The following is a 17,190-nucleotide window of genomic DNA, read 5'->3' on the forward strand; positions in this document are numbered from 1 at the left end:
GGCGTTCAAGGAACTGCGAAGTGTGGCCACAGGGTCGGGGACGGGCGGCGCCATACCTTTAGGTTGTTATTCGCGTAGCTGCATTTGAGCGCTTGCGCGAATCTTGGAAAAGGCGTGTAAGGTCTGGCGGTGCAGGCCATGGAAGCGAGTCTTCTCGGTCTCAAACGGGCGCGCTTCCCCAAAAACGGATTCGCGGGAAACGATAATCTCGGCGTAAGCGCGCCCCCTCTGGCAAGGATAACGCGGTCAGTCGTGGCTTCTAGAAACCCACTAAATGGTCCCCGAACCTCGGAATGCCGGCGGGTGACGTGAGAACAGTGCATAGCCACCCATCCGTCAGGTTTAGAGTCCGCGGGACGGCTGTCGCGCTGGACAGCGTAGTCATCCCGCGGTAATAGAGGGGGCCCGCAGCCGAACGGCGCCACCATTGTGTGCGTTCGCACAGTTCGCGGAACGTGGTGTACAGGCCGGTCCGTTCCTCTCTCTTTCCGACCGAGCAGTCGAGTGCGGGAAGGGGAGAGGGAGAGGAGGGGACGGCAACAAGTGTGTTTTCTGTCCAATAAACAGACTAAATTGCTTTGGTTGGCCGGGAGGAGAATCGGGCTGCATTTCCGATGGAGGCGGAAATGTTGTAGGCCCGTGTACTCAGATTTGGGTGCACGTTAAAGAACCCCAGGTGGTCGAAATTTCCGGAGCCCTCCACTACGGCGTCTCTCATAATCATATGGTGGTTTTGGGACGTTAAACCCCACAAATCTAAAACACATTCAACATAGCACGTAGCGTGTTTCTAAGTACATGCTTCTTTATTCCATCCTTCACTATTAACTCTGTGACATGGCCCAGCGAGCTTGTCGCATGCGCAGAACACATCTCGTACACCTATTTTTCAAGCGACCTTCTTTAGCATATGGGAAACCTCGTGTACAACAGTCGTGCTGGAATGTGGTTTGTGGAGTAGGCTGTTGCTTTGTCCCGTATCAAGCACTCTTAGTGACGTAAAGAGAGTCTCGGCGATGCAAGTTAGCAGGGTATTAGAAAAACCTGCTTGTTGAAGGCGAAGAACTTGGTTTGAAAAAACTACATTCTACATGGTGGTGACAAGAGCGAGTTAGAGCTGCTTTTAGGAAAGAAAAATGAATGCCACGGTTGACTAGCTTAGAATGGGTGGACGTAAAAGCAACAAGGCTTTTTTTTTTAGCGTGGCTCGTACCGCCAACAGACATGGTCCACCAAAAAAAGCATTTCCAAGTCTAGAAATCGTAGCTTCTCATGAAAAATAAGCTCCAACGTTAATTCAAGTTGCTACATTTCATGCCGAAATACGTCAAAAATCTCACCGGTGGTTCGTGGAGGATCAAATTGGTCGATGGGGTTAAACACTAAAATGTCGTCAACATAGCGGAACACTCTAACTGTGCTTGTCTGATGTGTCTCTTGGCAGTTACACGTAAAACGTGTGGCTGCCAGCCAATTTTTGACAAGTATGTGATTATGGGGCGCCATAAAAATCAGCGCGAGCGCGAGATTAGCGAAGCCTTCCATATTCAACAGTTTGGTGCTTCCTGTGGTAGCGTACCTTCGAGTTTTCTTCACGGCTGTGAATATCGTTATCTAGGGTCCCCTGATATGACTGGCTCTTGATAAGGTAGGCCGTTCGTCACATGTATGTCCGATTTTGCTGATGTTGCGTGGTTATGCGTAGATTTTGTTTTCCTATATGAATTGCAGTTGGATTGCCACAAACTTTGGTTGTTAGTTCAGCGCTCTGTTCTCGTCTCTTCGATCTCTTTCTGTCGTTTGCGCTGTTAAGCACTTTCTTCGTCTACCAAGTGGATTTAGTTTTTCTCAGAAGAAGGCGCATCTGGTTGATCTTTTCTTCTTCATGGTATAGCATTTATATTCTAAAAAAGATCGTGCATGCATCTGCACGCGTAATCTCTGCATCCTAAACACGAGCGATCGCTGCTCATTCAATGGATGAATAGAATGGGCCGTAAACTGTGTTTGTATATCTATACGTGCACGCTGTTCACCCTCTTTGAAGGAGCCATCACCTTGGAATTCCAGAATCTCGCGTTTATATGAATGCTGTATTTATGAACGTGGTCAGCGAGATGTAGCAGCAGCTGCGAGTCATACGCAGTGTGGTCCCCTTTTCACGCGAGCGAATACAGGCTGTCCGCTGCGCCGCTGCATCTACGTTTCGCTGAAAGTGCCTGACGCAGGCAGTAGTGAGATACCAAAAGTCGCTACAAATGGTTTGGATTATTGTGCGACGTTTGCCCGCTACTGGTGGGCTCTTTTTCGCTCTCTTGGTGGCGTCTACGCTGAAGCCGACGACAGCCGAAGCACTGTACGAGATGTTTGCCGTCACCCCTTACGAGCCTACTGGAGGTAAGTGCACAACAAGAGAATAACTGACTCTACCAGAGTTGTTATGCAATACAGGGCTATGTTACCTACTCTCACTCACCCACATTAACGCCTTATCGTTAAAGAGCTCGTTTCACGTGCATTCCGCTGTCGGTGTAGGCATCGTTGGTTGAAAGTGAAAAAGCACCTTTGACCGAAAAACAAAGAACGGTGCAAATAAACAAATACTAAAAATTCTGGATGAGAGCGGGGATCAAACCCGGGTCGTTTAGCTCCAAGTGGGGATTGAACCTTGGTCGTTAGCGTTGCACGCGGCTGCTCTACCACACAGCTGCGCGCCTTGTTTTTTCAGTTTATTGCTTGGATTAGATATTAGCAGCGCAATTATTCCACACTCCCCTTACAAATACAATCACAAAAAAGAACAATGTTATCAGTCCCATTTACAGCCATGCGTCTTCTTGTGGATTCAGTGAAAATACCTTCCTCTGCTTGGAAATGCAGTTATACCAACTTTCATTTTTACAAACACAAGCGTCCTGTATACACACTTCACAATACAGCATGAAATATAGCAGCAATAGTGCATGATTTAAGCGTACATTGCCATAGGGCGTCAACATGTGTTTATCAGAATGAATTCGTGGTTTAAATCCAGCCACCCATTACAAAAGCCACACACGTTACTGTACATAGTCCCTTAGGACCACGTAAAGGGTGCATAGTAATATGCAAAATATTCAGCACGCCTATATGCTCGTCTGAGCTTGACTGACACTGGGCACTTCTAACTTTATTGATTACATTGTTGTAATCCAAATTTTAAACTTGTCGAGTACAGCATACAATAAAAGGTGTTCACAAAGTGGTTGAAGTACGTTTTATAGAAACAAAATAACGCTACTGCGTTCAACTCTGAACCCCTTCCTGTGCTGACCCCTCCCAACAGCGGTCAACGCAGAGGCGGAAGGTTACGCGTAGGACACGAATAGGCAAGTCTGTATCCAGAAGCTTACGCGAGAACTAGTCATAACACTGGAAGGTTGGATCATTCATGTATAAAAGTTGAATCGTTCCGCTGAGGATGCAATTACTGGCGGCCGGTGACAGTGACCGGCGCTATGTGCATTACCATTGCACAAGTTCACACCTTAACAATTTTTTTACATTGACACACTCTGACCAATTTCTACACCCTCCCGATTGTGGTGGCGTACTTGCGAAAAAAATATAAGAAATAGGACGAGTAACACGTGCCTACCTGAGCCATGCAACAGCAGCTGCGTGCCTCCCGTGAGACACAAAGGAAAAAAATGAGCTCTCCTCATTTGACACTAAGAGGTGTCAAATGAGGAGAGCTTGTTACCTGAATAAGAGAGTCCTCACAAAATCGGTCATTGTGACATTTTCGGGCGTAAATAGGCCAACAGAGATTATGGTATATGGCCCTTAGTCTAAAGAGTTGAGGCTCTCGCTCCCCGCCTAATTCGATCCATTCAGTACTTGAAACATGACCATATCATGAAAAAGATGCCAATCGTCTTCGCGATGCCACATGTGTGGATAACCCCATGACATGAAAACATGTTGCTCTGTTAACGAAAGATGCTGTCTTTGCCAAGGCGCCCACATTGGTGGTCATTTAAACAGCCTGGAGAAGATAAGTAGCTTCAAATTTTAGATATCAAAGAAGGTGAGCGATGCTAACGGCGGGAAGCTCGTGCCATTGTAGTAGACAGATCGTGCGGATAAGCTGAAGCTTACACAAAGCTTTCTGAGTGCAAGCAGAGCTATTTATTTGATACGGGTATTGCGCCTACTCACAAAGGCAAAGATAAAACCATGCAGAAACAATGCCTAGCAGTTTTGACTATACTGATACTGTTATATCTAAGGGCATACCGGAGGGTATTTCGAAGCCCATCAGGAGAGTAGCTGTGGCAACACGCGATATCTGACAATCAGGCGAGTGGCGTAATCTGCGCGAGAGATAACGGTTCATTCTTTGCACTTGTCTGCTCTATCCGCGTTCGCACTTCCTGTCTTTTTACCCTGTGTAGTACGATGGTACAGATGTGTACCCCTTTTTCACTTCGTTTCAATCACCCATAAAAAGTGTTCAAAGCATGCGCCGTTCCTAATAATGATACTATCTAGCTAGGTGCAGAAAAGGCTGCTTTAAGTTTTTACTTCACTACGACATGTGGCACAGACAGCGTAATACTTTTTCGGAACAATGATCCCACTCACTCATTTGCTCGCGCATAGCACAAATTGAACGTTTTGAGCACTCTTTCTGTCACGTGTCTTGATACCTTGCTTGGTGTGAAAATATTCAGTTGTTGACAGTTAGCGCACGTGAAGAGCCTGATAATGTTCGGTTTCGCAGGCGCACTCTACTGCGGGCAGTCAAATGATGTTGCGGCCAACGTACCCGGTGTAGCAGTTCTGCTGCATTCAAATTCCGCTGCCTCCCCAACGTTTTGAATATTTGTGATGCCCTCAGGTACCGGAACATTTAATATAGCCGCCCGTGGCTCACCAAGAGAGCCACGTAACATTGCGCACATGAAAACATCATGACGTTTTGCATGAGTGCGAAACGAGCAGCTCATAACGTGTCGTGGTTGCAGGGCACAATAAAGATTTCAGGGCCATAACCGACTGCGCAGGTTCCGTACGGTGGCACGAATACACAGTTTTGACACTTTGCCAGCTGACGCGGTGGGTGTTATGTTTGTTTTTAATAGGGTACTTAGATATCATTGAAAAGCTTGATTTTCGGCGTCAAATTTCCCCCTCCCCCGTCCGAAAGAAGCTTGGCACATTTGAAACACTTCTAATAAAAACAGGATCACCATTACTATTTGATTGTGAACAGACAAGTTGCGCAGTTTGGGCTAACTGTGCCTCATCTGTGAGCAACTCTTGGAAAATTGGCTACATTTATAGCAATCTACCTGTCACAGCACGCTACCATGGCATTGAAAAGCAGGAGCACCTGTGTGTATATTTTTCTGCAACCCATGGCGCTGTTCCACATAAGTATATCAAGCTAGGTTCAAGAAGACATGGGCACTAGTGAACTCTTCAAGTGAAGTGGGCTGTCAATAACCATCACTGGCAACCACAGAGCCGAATAGTATTTCTAGCGTTCCTGACTTCAGGAACACGGCACAGGTTCAGGAACACAGCGAAGGCCTACGAAAAAAAAAAGGTCTGCTCGAATGTTTTATTGAATGTAGCCAGTTGCACTGTTGTGAAATGTTCCTTCGTACGTCAAAAGTTTGGTCCTTCTTGGTTAATGAGAATTTGCAGAATTCCACAGAAGTTAGTGCGATTTATTTTAGCTGCTTAACAAGACAGCTCTGTAGACACCTCACTGACAAAGATTCCTGCTTGTTATTTGTGCAACTGATTGAAACCTCTGCTGAGCTAGCCGACTGGCTAGAGGTTTGCCATCGAACAACATGAGCTCTAATAAAAGTCCTTCACCCGATGGCACTAATACAAGTTAACAAAGAACCGTCAGTAAAAGACGCTGTTAATAAAACACTGTTTTGCAATACCGAATCATGGGTGCACCGCAGCGACCATGCTGGTAGCCGCATTTTTTGCCCATTTTGTGTTTATGTATAGAGCTCATAAAGCTGCGACTACTTTTTATAACTTATCTGCTGGCATGAAAGATTCGTTGGCTGTGTACTTTCTAAAGTGAAATCAATTTTTTTAGAGAGACTGTGTAGACCGCAGAAACGCCTAAGGCCAATTGTATTGTCATGTTGTGGTTACTATGAGGAAAGCGGCAGTCACTCTGATAAAGATTATAATCTTCACAGGGCCAATTTGTATCCAGAAAACTAAGTAACTCAAAGTACAAGAAATCACACTGCACTTTGATAGCTGAAGTAAACTTCGCCGGCCTTGGGCAACCTGGGCAATGGCAGAACGCGCCTTATGATGATAATTTAATGATCGTGTCTTGCAGCTTTATCAATGCTACTCACGTAATCTGATAAAATCGCAAGAATATATGCGCATACGGAGCATGCTATGAATAATAACAGTGAGTTTTACGTTCCAAAACTAAGATATGATTACAAAAGACGCAGAAATAGAGGACTACGGATATTCCGACCATGTGTCGCTTCAACATGAAATCTCTTCTAAGTGTATATGTGCCTCTAACGTATCGCCTCCAGCGACATGCGGCCTCCAAAGCGGCGTTTGCGCGTAATCTTATACCGATGTCACACGGGCACTTTTAATCGCGATCAGTGCTGATCCAGATTAACCAGGATCCGGATTAGGTGCTGCTACACGGTCACTTTTGTTCACCATCATACATAATTAGGATCAGGACTATCGCGATCTACGCATCGTGATCTACCAGAGGGATCATGATTTTGCTGTCGTCTGCACCCCCTAGCCGAGCTTGTTTAAATCACAATAAACAAGAAAATAAAGCATAGTTCAATAGAAACACCTCAAAGCAGCTAGATGCTTACAAAAAAGCAAATTCTAAACTGTCTAAACTGGAACAATATCTGAGGTATTGTATATTTTAGGATTTGTATCGACCGCAAGTAGTTACGGGAGAAGCAGACAACAAGCTGACGACAAGCCGTCGACCGGCTTTAGCGCTTAGTTCAGCTCTCGCCATGTCGGAGCTGTTGGAGCACCTTGAAGCAAACTGATTATGAGTGTCGTAAGCCTTTCAACTACGTCGCAGCCTACGCGCACTTTGTGGTCGAATGAAGAGACTTTTACAGTAATTGACCGCTGGCAGGAGTGACTGGAACAGACTTGAGGCGCCAGAAGTAAAACACTGGCGCGTACAACGATATTGACGCTTCGCTGCGACTACACGGCTATGAGCGGAGGCCATCAGAAATAAAAGCGAAGTTTAAGAATCTCACACAGTAGTACAGGTAAGTGATAGAAAAGTTTTTCGAGTGATTGATTTATGAAATCACTAATGTAGTAACATGCAAAGTTTTTGACGTTCGAGCGGTTACTGTACAAATAGCATGGCTGATAAAAGGTTCTAAAAATATGCCATACACCGAATTTAGTCAGTGGCAAATTTTACGGCACGCAAATGCCACCTGAGCATTTCATCTGACCCAAGCTCGAACCGGGTTAACTTGGGCCATGTAGCACAGTGGTGAAAAAGTGTATTGCAATAAAGAAAACATATTCGGATCACCCTGATCGCAATTAAAAGAGCCCGTGTGACACCGGCATTATGTAGCCACTACTAGCCAAATCATAGGCACAAACAAGCAAGCAAGGCGGACCAGGAACGGGTTTTGTCGCGTTATTAGAATATATATACATTGCAAGATTTGGTACAATTTATTTTCGCATCTATGATGCGAGATGCTCCGATCCGTACGACTGTGTGATATAAGGCTTTGATCTTAAAAAAACGCATGGCTTACATTGTAAATAAAGTAAGAGTATCAGTTGCCTCATTTCAAATGAAGTGGTGTTTCAAAAGAGCCTTGTCGTTCCTCAATCTTATTTCTCCACATGTTTTGTTGTAGATGTTTTTTGCTATTCCCATACGCCATTCAGCTATGACTACCCGACATGGGCTGAATACTTCGGCGGTGGCTGCGAGGGACGCCGGTGCAAGTACTCAAGTGGCGGCGAAGTGCTAGTACATCACTTCAGGTAGCTAGACATGTGTGCAAGAAGAAATGTTATTACTGACCAGAGATAATTTTTACGCTCTAAAGCAGCAGTTGTGCCTCTGGAGCGACAAAGAAATTTGCTTTTCCAACGTGCTCACCTTTTGTTATCACCCCTCAATCTATCACATACGGGTTGTTTAAAAAAAAGTGTCCAATATTTTTCAATAGTCTCAGAAATAAAGTATGTGCATGCTACTTGTGGCGTTGCCTTTCCTGTGGCAGAAGGCATTTTCAGCTGCGTACAAACTATATTAAATGCAGCAAATAGAGAAATGACTGCAATCAACTTTTTAACCGTGGGTGAGTGCCGGTCAAGTAACATGGGTGAATTCAAGCCCTTCCTGCAAATAATGCTTAACCACTTTAAATTTTTGAAAAGCGGCCGCTGTTAATCACCACAGAGCAATGTAGTCTAGCCAATTTAGCTGGCGAAACAAAAACCAACGTACCAAACAGCGCATCTACCATTCACTTCAACAACGCCATCTGTGACGAGACTGTTTTTCTCGCTGTTAACAGCCGTCAATTTATACACTTCATTTCAAGGGTGATTTATTGACGCTCACTTATTCTTCTTCCCCAATGCGAAAAACAAGATCGCCATTGAGTGAATGACGACCCTAATGAAGTGAATGGTAGATGCGCTGTTTGTCGCGTGGGTTTCGGTTTCACCAGCTAAATTAGCCATATTGCAATACTCCGCAGTTATTAACAGTGGCCGCTCCTTCAAAACCTTAACGTGGCTGTGGAATATTCGTAGGAAGAACATGAATTCGCCCTTTTGACTCACCCGACCATTACCACTGGTTAAATAGTTGGTTATTGTAATTTTTTATAATTACTACCGTAGTTGTTGTTTGTACCCATCTGAAGATGTTTGCTGCCACAGGAAGGCAAATCGCAAGTGGCACGAAGATACCTGTTTTTGTAATAAAAAATATTGAACAGACATCTTGAAACACCCTGTATATCACCTGCACCAAAAGATCGGAAAAAATTGTCTAGAGGCAAAAGTGTATTTAAGCATAAATAGTCTTATCTACATTCACCGACCGACGAACACGTTATTTCCAGTCGAACCCTTGAATTACCACTGATGGTCACTATCATCACAACACAGTAGGCTTGAGCTCACTAGCATTTCAATTGTTCATATTAAATGTGCAAACACGGAAGGGAGGTAAATCGTTGATTGATTGATATGTAGGGTTTAACGTCCGAAAACCACCATAAGATTATGAGAGACGCCGTAGTGGAGTGCTCCAAAAATTTCGACCACCTGGGGTTCTATAGCATGCACCCAAATCTGAGCACACGGGCCTACAACATTTCCGCCTCCATCGGAAATGCAGCTGCCGCAGCCGGGATTCGATTCCGCAACCTGCCGGTCAGCAGCCGAGTACTTTATCCACTAGACGGGGGAGGAAAATCGTGGCAGCGGCCAAGCATTGCTCAGAATGTGTCACGTGAGAAAGTTAGGTAGTATTTATTGGCTTGCAGCAATGAACCACAAGATCGATCGATGTCCTTGTCTGAATAAAGCAGTCGCGTGTGTATTGTGGCCTCGCTGAGCCCGGATACATCACTAGCTCCTCTTGGGTTTCAACGTGACGCCAACTACTACGCTCGAACATAGGCATTCGTTCCGTCAAAATAAGGAGGGTGCTTTGGCACGATTCTGTTAATATCGTAAGCAGTGGTCGTTGTTGTATTTATGGGGTTACGAACGACGCCTGTCTACATAGAATTCGTAGAGCCATATAGCGCGATTCTTCTAGAACTGACGTATTCTATGGTGTTGTAGCATTGTTAGAAGTTATCCAAGTTTAATTAGGTTTGCAGTAAAAGATTCGAAAAAATTAAATCATACTTTTCTACCCTGTTTATTGATGTTCAGCGCCGAAAAAACGAATAAATAAGAAATAAGCAAAACCACGCATTCTGCGAACTGGTACGCAAAAGAGACTGTACGATGTTCTAGTCGGAACAGTTGGCCGTTCGAGGTGGTCATTTCCACATGAGCTGCAGGGTAGACGATCATACCCCTTTGCAGACATTTCCTGTCCTTGTATATTATGCCCAAAGTGAAGTTTTTAACAACGTTTTCTAGACAGAAGCCACTCCTCTTTCTAAAGCATATATTTCTGTTCGTTATTTCTTATTTATTCATTTATTTCGTTGATATACATAAAAAATTGTTAGCTACCAATAAATGCTCATGCTTCGTGAATGTTTTCTTGCAAACCTCAACAAAATATTATAAATACATGGGTAATATTTATGGTGTCAATGCAGAAGTGGTAGCCAGCACTGAAGCTAATGTATACCTTGAAGAGGCACTGCCACCACAGTTAATATTAGGGGACCGTCATTACAACTATTCAGATTAATAATTCATTTACTATTCTACTGCGTGGTTGCTAGTGGAGAGTGAGTTATTCCAGAAAGAAGAAAACCAAAGGACGCTATTTTTCTGCCTCGTTTCGTGAGGGTATGGCTCAGCGCCTTCAGGGATCGCGAAGGAGATGTTAAATTGGCACAAATAAAGAGAGATTATAAACAGAAAGGTGAGTACATGACAAAACACTATCTGATCAGAACAGGCAGAAAAAATGAAGCCAAGGCGTCCGTTTATAGGGCGTGTAGATTCGCAAAAGCCGAAAACTCAATAAAGGCTCGCAGGGCTCGTATCTGGTAGGAGAAGGAGAAATCTGCCACATTTGTCGCAGGGAGAGTGATCAGGCGGCAGCGGCGCACCATCTGGTATAGTTCGCCGGTTGGAGCAGGGCAGCAGCAAATGATGTGCTACAGCATTTCTTCGGCACCGCATGTGCGGTGCATGCGCTACACGCGGAGTACATGCGTGTAGCAGGGGAGGCGCTGATGGTCCACAGACGAAGTAGCCGTCACCTTTCGCATATCTATCTATCTATCTATCTATCTATCTATCTATCTATCTATCTATCTATCTATCTATCTATCTATCTATCTATCTATCTATCTATCTATCTATCTATCTATCTATCTATCTATCTATCTATCTATCTATCTATCTATCTATCTATCTATCTATCTATCTATCTATCTATCTATCTATCTATCTATCTATCTATCTATCTATCTATCTATCTATCTATCTATCTATCTATCTATCTATCTATCTATCTATCTATCTATCTATCTATCTATCCGCCTTCGCCTGGGTGCTCTCGTAATCACCCCTTTAACTTGGGGTACACTATAGCGGTATGGCAGGGTAAGATTGTCTGACGAATATGACTCGCTGGTCATGATGACAATAATGTCATATTCTTATCGCGAACGTTGTAATACCCTTTCCGTCAAATGTTTGAATATATTAAGGGGTGGGTATGTGACCAGGTGATTGATGATTCCTATCTATCCAGCAATGGCCAGAACACACATGGAAAATTTTAGCGCGTGAGTATCAAGGAGAAATTACTGAAACTGCCGTGAGCTGACGAACGCAGAAGCGGAAAACGCCAGTGTCTGAGCAGGTATGACACCACATAATTCTGCATGGCAATAAACTATTCTAAAGCAGAGCCACACCATGTCTCGGAACTACTTTTCAAATTGACCTCCATTGTAATGAAACGTGAGTTGTGTTGGCAGTGCTGGCTACTCAATTTTATGAGAATTACATAGGTACTCCTACAATACAGCCGTCACGTCAGTTCCTTTGGAAATATTCAGTGGCTTACGACACCTAGTCGTTACCTAGGGGTACCATTGGACAGGTATCAAGACAGTGAAGCGTTTTGGCTTGAAAAGGCTGAGGAACTGCACGCGATAGCAGAAGGATGGGGTGGTCGTGACTAATCCATTTTCTCTCCGTCAGCTGTATGTAACGTGTTTGTCGCTGCTAAAATAATGTACCTTTTACAAGCACTTAGTTTTACGTGTAAAAGCATTCTTCAAATTCACAGAATATTCGCCACGTTCATCTGGAGCTCTACATGGGTGCGAACATCTAGAACAAACTTGTTTCGGCGTGTTAAGCAAAGAGGGCTGTCTTTGTGCCACCTGTTTCGTAACCAAGTAATATCACGTTTCATGCTAATAAGAGACCAGAGAGACGCATTTTTATGTTCTTTTTTTCAAACAACGCTATTACACCACATGCTTGATTTCTTTGTATCTTCAAACAGGGGTGAACGACACACCTGGTCACCGTTCTTGCGCAAAGTTGTGTTCTCATATCGTTTCTTAAGGGCAAGGTTTTCGATAGATTACCTAACTAAAGTGAAAAGAAAGCGCCCTATGAAAAACTTAATACAGAATGTTTTTTCTGTACCACTTTACCGTTCAAAGCATGACAAATCATATAGACAAGGCGTAATAAAGCGAGTGAAAAACGCGTGGGCACCACCCAATGTTAAAACTTTCTTTTTAATACTTCATACGGGAACCTTGCCAGTGTTAACGTGACTCGAAGAGAGAGGAATGCATGTCCTATGGGGAAGCCGCTGTCTCCTGTGTAACAAACCTGAGACTATTCAACATGTATTTATTGATTGTGAGAATGCCATTTTCTTTTGGGACACTATACAGATGACTTTAAAAAAAGATTTACCTCTTACTCCACGAGGATTACGTTTTTTTTGCCTTGTGATAGTTCTGTGCAACATTTAGACGTTATTTTCCTACTTGGTCTTCATTCAGTTTGGCGCAGCATGCTATCGTACAGACACTGTGACGTAACAGTTCTATCTGTTCATGATAGTTTCGCGGAAGCTGTTATCAAACTGCGAGTTGTGTATAAGACTACCGACTGTGTTGAAGATGTAATATCTTTGTTTGATGCGTTAACACACATTAAACACGTGTGATGTGTGATTGTTAGATTAATTTGACCTGTAGTAAAGAATGCAATAAATTAAAAGAGAAAGCTTCGGGGTTTCTCAGTAATTAACGCCTCGGTTTCACGACGCAGAGGTCCCACGTTCGATCGCGCGCGCCGAAGTGCTTTTTTTCTGAATTTGTTTCTTTCTTGCGTTTTCATATATATAGGTAGGTATACATATGGTCCATGACATCAACGCCCACACCGACGCCGGTGGCAAAATATAGCCAAGAGTGTCCATATAAATGCTATCGCAATAAAATCAAGGAGAAAGGCAACAACTATGCAGAGGCCCTAACTTCACTCGTTGTGAAGCAGTAGGTAGTGTTTCATCATAGGTTCTCACCCAGCGCGTGCTCCGATCACTGAATGAGGCGGGCCAAGTGCAAGCATAAGAAGGAACTTTTATAAGCCATAATATCTGGCTTTTATAGCCAGGAGGAAGGAGGGAAAAGTGAGCTCGCTTGTGCCCGCGTGCGATCAGCTTTGTCGTGATAAGTGGCGATGGCAGCCAGATAAGATCCATTGCTACAAGTGATGAAGCCAGAAGTCGGCAATACCCCATGGCAAGTTTTTCTTTCGCGTTTGCGCCTAATGTGAAGAAAGAGGCACAACTCCCTATGCTACTCGAAAAACACGTGGGCTGCACGTGCGTGGCGACCTGAAGCCAACGGAACGGGGCTTAACACGATGGGATAGCACAATATTGCTGGCCAAATCGTTTTGTCTTCGTATTAAACAGCCAGTAACAGCTCACCGACCAGGAAGCAAGCACGAGTGAACGCATGCTAGATTCACTGACTACGACGAGTGTGTTGCCAATGCTTTACAGACTTCACCATTCATGCACTGTGCAAACCTGTGTTGTAACATGAGCGGTTGAATTTCGTCGCTCACGCGATCGTCTTGGTGCCCACTCAACGCGCCCATGTTCTTCGTAAAACTCACCAGCGTCATAATTGCGCAACTGGGGTGACAAGCTTGTGCATAGTGCAACAGACTCGATTGCAGTTGCTCAATTCCGAAGGGGCGAGTGCAGCGAGCGAAACAGAAAAGGTGTCTTAATACGCACATGCAATTTATTAGACGTACACATATCAAGCACGAAACTACATATAAGCTCGTCACGTCCTCAGCACAAATGTTTCGTTCGTTCGCAGGCCCCGCCGCGGTGGTCTAGTGGCTAAGGTACTCGGCTGCTGACCCGCAGGTCGCGGGTTCAAATCCCGGCTGCGGCGGCTGCATTTCCGATGGAGGCGGAAATGTTGTAGGCCCGTGTGCTCAGATTTGGGTGCACGTTAAAGAACCCCAGGTGGTCTAAATTTCCGGAGCCCTCCACTACGGCGTCTCTCATAATCATATAGTGGTTTTGGGACGTTAAACCCCACATACCAACCAACCGTTCGTTCGCAGAAGCAGCAACACTGCAGAGCCTTCGCTGCGCTTGATGGCATTCGCCGTGGTTGGGTTTTGTCATGGTGCCCGAAAGTAAATTCTTTGAACACTTCGAATACTTCATGCGCTACACGGCACATAGATATACTCACTTGTTACGCCCTGTTGAAGTCCTTAAGCTAACAAAATGTTCTGTAAATATTGCTAGGAGTACAACAAAAACCCGGAAAACACTGCGTCGCTAACAATGCTGCTCGATGAACGTGTCTCGTCCGTGACGGATCAACAACAGACAAACGGAGGCGCACATGCCATCACTATGCAGCTAGCACTCACTGCTAGACCAGCTACACTGCACAACATGTAACATAGCCACGTCGCCACTGTATCTGGTACAAATGGCCACCATGATGGTATTTCCTTCACACTTTTACCGCAGCGTGCTGGCTAGGCATGCCTCCTCATCTCGTTTCTTCCTCCGTGGAATAGACCGACTGCATGCTCCCTCTGCATAACCATTCACTGGCCACCCCGTATATAGAGGCATTGGATGTTAACCTCCAGTGTTGTTCTGGTGGGAGATGTCTTCTGTGCGATATTGAACAATAAAAATTCACAGCGTGCGCGTTAATTAAAATTGAATTGTAGGTATATGCGTCGAATCGGTGTCTTCTGTCTCGCATTGTCCATTAGCAGAGATCGGCATGTGTTCGTAGAAACACCGTCTGCCACTGTGGACTAATGGCTGAGGCAATCGGCTGCTGATCCGCTTGTGACGTGTTCGAACGCCGACCGTGGCGGCCGCATTTTCGGTGTATTCCAAAATGCTTGAAGCTCGAGTGATTAGATTTAGGTGCATGGTAAAGTACCCCAGCTGGTCGAAATTTCCGCTGCCCTCAACCACGGCACCTCTCATAATCATATGGTTGTTTTGGGACGTTAAACACCAACACATTCTAGCTTCTGCAAGAAACACCGGTCCATGACGGCGTGTTTTGCACCTCCCTAGGTTTCTCTCTTGCGCAACGACGGGATAAGCGCCAGCGTAAACACCGCCGCCAGTAGCGTCCACTGCTTAGCATACACACCTGGTTCCCTTTAGTGGCAGATGCCGCAACGTTTCTTTTTTTTTCTTGTCAATCCACTTGAGGTAGTCGTTTTACGGGCCCTTGATAAACACTGGCGGATGAAGTAAGAATGCAATAATGTGCATCATATCATTAAAGCAGCACATAAATGAGACAACACTAAATTCAGCGATGCGACCCACAGCAACAACATTTGTCACCATTGACCACAAAGGTGACAATGCCTGCGCATCAATCAGAATTGCGACGAGAAGCGAAAATGGAGTGAAAAGAAGTTACAAATGCTGGCCTTGCATCATGTTGAAAAGTGACAGGAGTGTGTGGAAGAATAGCCATGAAACAAATAATTTCGGAACTCTAAAAAATGCAGATTTTTTTAGGCCCTATTAGAAAAAAGGAGTTAGTTGACTGAACGTCCACTCAATCTTGCTGTAGACATCCATCAGGAGCTTTTGAACAAACACAAAATAGAAGGTTGCCTGGTGTAGTCATGAACTTCCGGCATTCACTATTTGAGGAGTCATCCGTTTTCCGCTAGCTGTGGACTCTGTGAGCCAATGAGCCATTCCCTGCTGACTGCGAAAATAGGCCTTGCATGAGCATTTCATACCCTGTATCCTACTAAGCGGGCAATGAATTGCGTACAGCGGAATAACTAACATGCCAAAATAGTGTCACGCAAACATTTGATTCTCCTTTTGCCTAGTGGTGCCTTATATTATTGCAAAATTAACCGTAAAACCACGTGAGTGCAATGAAGAAAAGCCTGGCTTCCTTGTTCACGCGTAAATTCTTCCTTCATAAGGAGAGCGGCAATTTCTAGAGCATAATTTGCGGAATACGTATCGACTGAAAACCATTGTCATGCACCCTCGTGAACGTTTGTGCGAAACTCCTTTTTTTATAGCAACACTTCACGTACTTTTTCCTTCAGGTGTCGGCCTAATATCACCTTCCAGACTCGCCGGTGCCGAAGTGAAGAAGAGGATAGCTCCTTTCCACACTGCTGCCTGCCCGTCTGCAGTGATGCACTTTACTGAAACGCTAGTGAGATGAAGCTGCATCAGTAAAAGAAAAAAAAACTGACAGCTGTTCCTTAGGTTCTTCATATATTGAAATACTTCCTAGATTGTTTCTGCGTGCAATTTGGCCGTTACTAATGAGCCAAAAGCGCCTCATCGTGAATGTTCGTAGTTACCACTCTAAAGCATGCTTGCGTCGGCCTTATTGGTTTGCGCATAAATGTGCATAGCAATCAATTTAAATTGTTGGCAGTAACGGTCACAAAAACTTTAGAATTATGAGGGACGCCGCAGTAGAGCGCTCCCGAAATGTCGTCCTCCAGTGGTTCCTTAACGAGCAGCTAAATGAAAGTAAACGGGCCTCAAGCGCGATCTCCGGCATCGAAAGTGCGGCTGCCGCGGCCGGGCGTACAGTAAACCAATCGCATAAAAACCACGTGCTCATTTTCAACATTTTCAGGCGGCTGAAACAGTGGTGCTTTTTTAAATGCCCATTGAGGGCAGTGACAGTGCGAATAAACTCCCTGAGGCGTACACCAAGGAATCTTCATGCAGTGCTAAACACACTTTTTTTTCATTTAGTGGGTATTATCAATGTCCTTCTATGCTTTTCTGGTCACAAAACTCCTTCGTAATGCTCTGGGTACAGCTTGCTATGTCACCGCATTTACCGCGTGGCGGCGCTAGGAGTGTGCAGAGGGCATTGAGGAATGCTTCGCTGCGTCCAGGCAGAGCGGAGGGCC

General features: G+C 44.7%; 1 protein-coding gene across 1 annotated transcript; it reads left to right on the plus strand.

The window, feature by feature from the left end:
* Positions 1 to 983: 983 nt before the first annotated feature.
* Positions 984 to 16,511, plus strand: LOC119159847 (uncharacterized). The gene is made up of 3 exons (XM_037412675.2): positions 984 to 2,397; positions 7,926 to 8,055; positions 16,360 to 16,511. Exons 1-3 carry the CDS (start codon positions 2,259 to 2,261, stop codon positions 16,463 to 16,465), a joined length of 375 nt encoding a protein of 124 aa, XP_037268572.2. The 5' UTR covers positions 984 to 2,258; the 3' UTR covers positions 16,466 to 16,511.
* Positions 16,512 to 17,190: the final 679 nt, after the last annotated feature.

The sequence above is a fragment of the Rhipicephalus microplus genome, chromosome 3 (genome assembly GCF_043290135.1).
Source record: "Rhipicephalus microplus isolate Deutch F79 chromosome 3, USDA_Rmic, whole genome shotgun sequence".
Taxonomy (NCBI): domain Eukaryota; kingdom Metazoa; phylum Arthropoda; class Arachnida; order Ixodida; family Ixodidae; genus Rhipicephalus; species Rhipicephalus microplus.

Excerpts from the sequence above, each read along its gene's own strand:
- LOC119159847 (XM_037412675.2), top strand. The coding sequence starts at position 2,259 with ATGGTTTGGATTATTGTGCGACGTTTGCCCGCTACTGGTGGGCTCTTT. Across the intron at positions 2,398-7,925 it reads CCCTTACGAGCCTACTGGAG|ATGTTTTTTGCTATTCCCAT; the intron begins GTAAGTGCACAA and ends GTTTTGTTGTAG. Across the intron at positions 8,056-16,359 it reads GTGCTAGTACATCACTTCAG|GTGTCGGCCTAATATCACCT; the intron begins GTAGCTAGACAT and ends TTTTTCCTTCAG.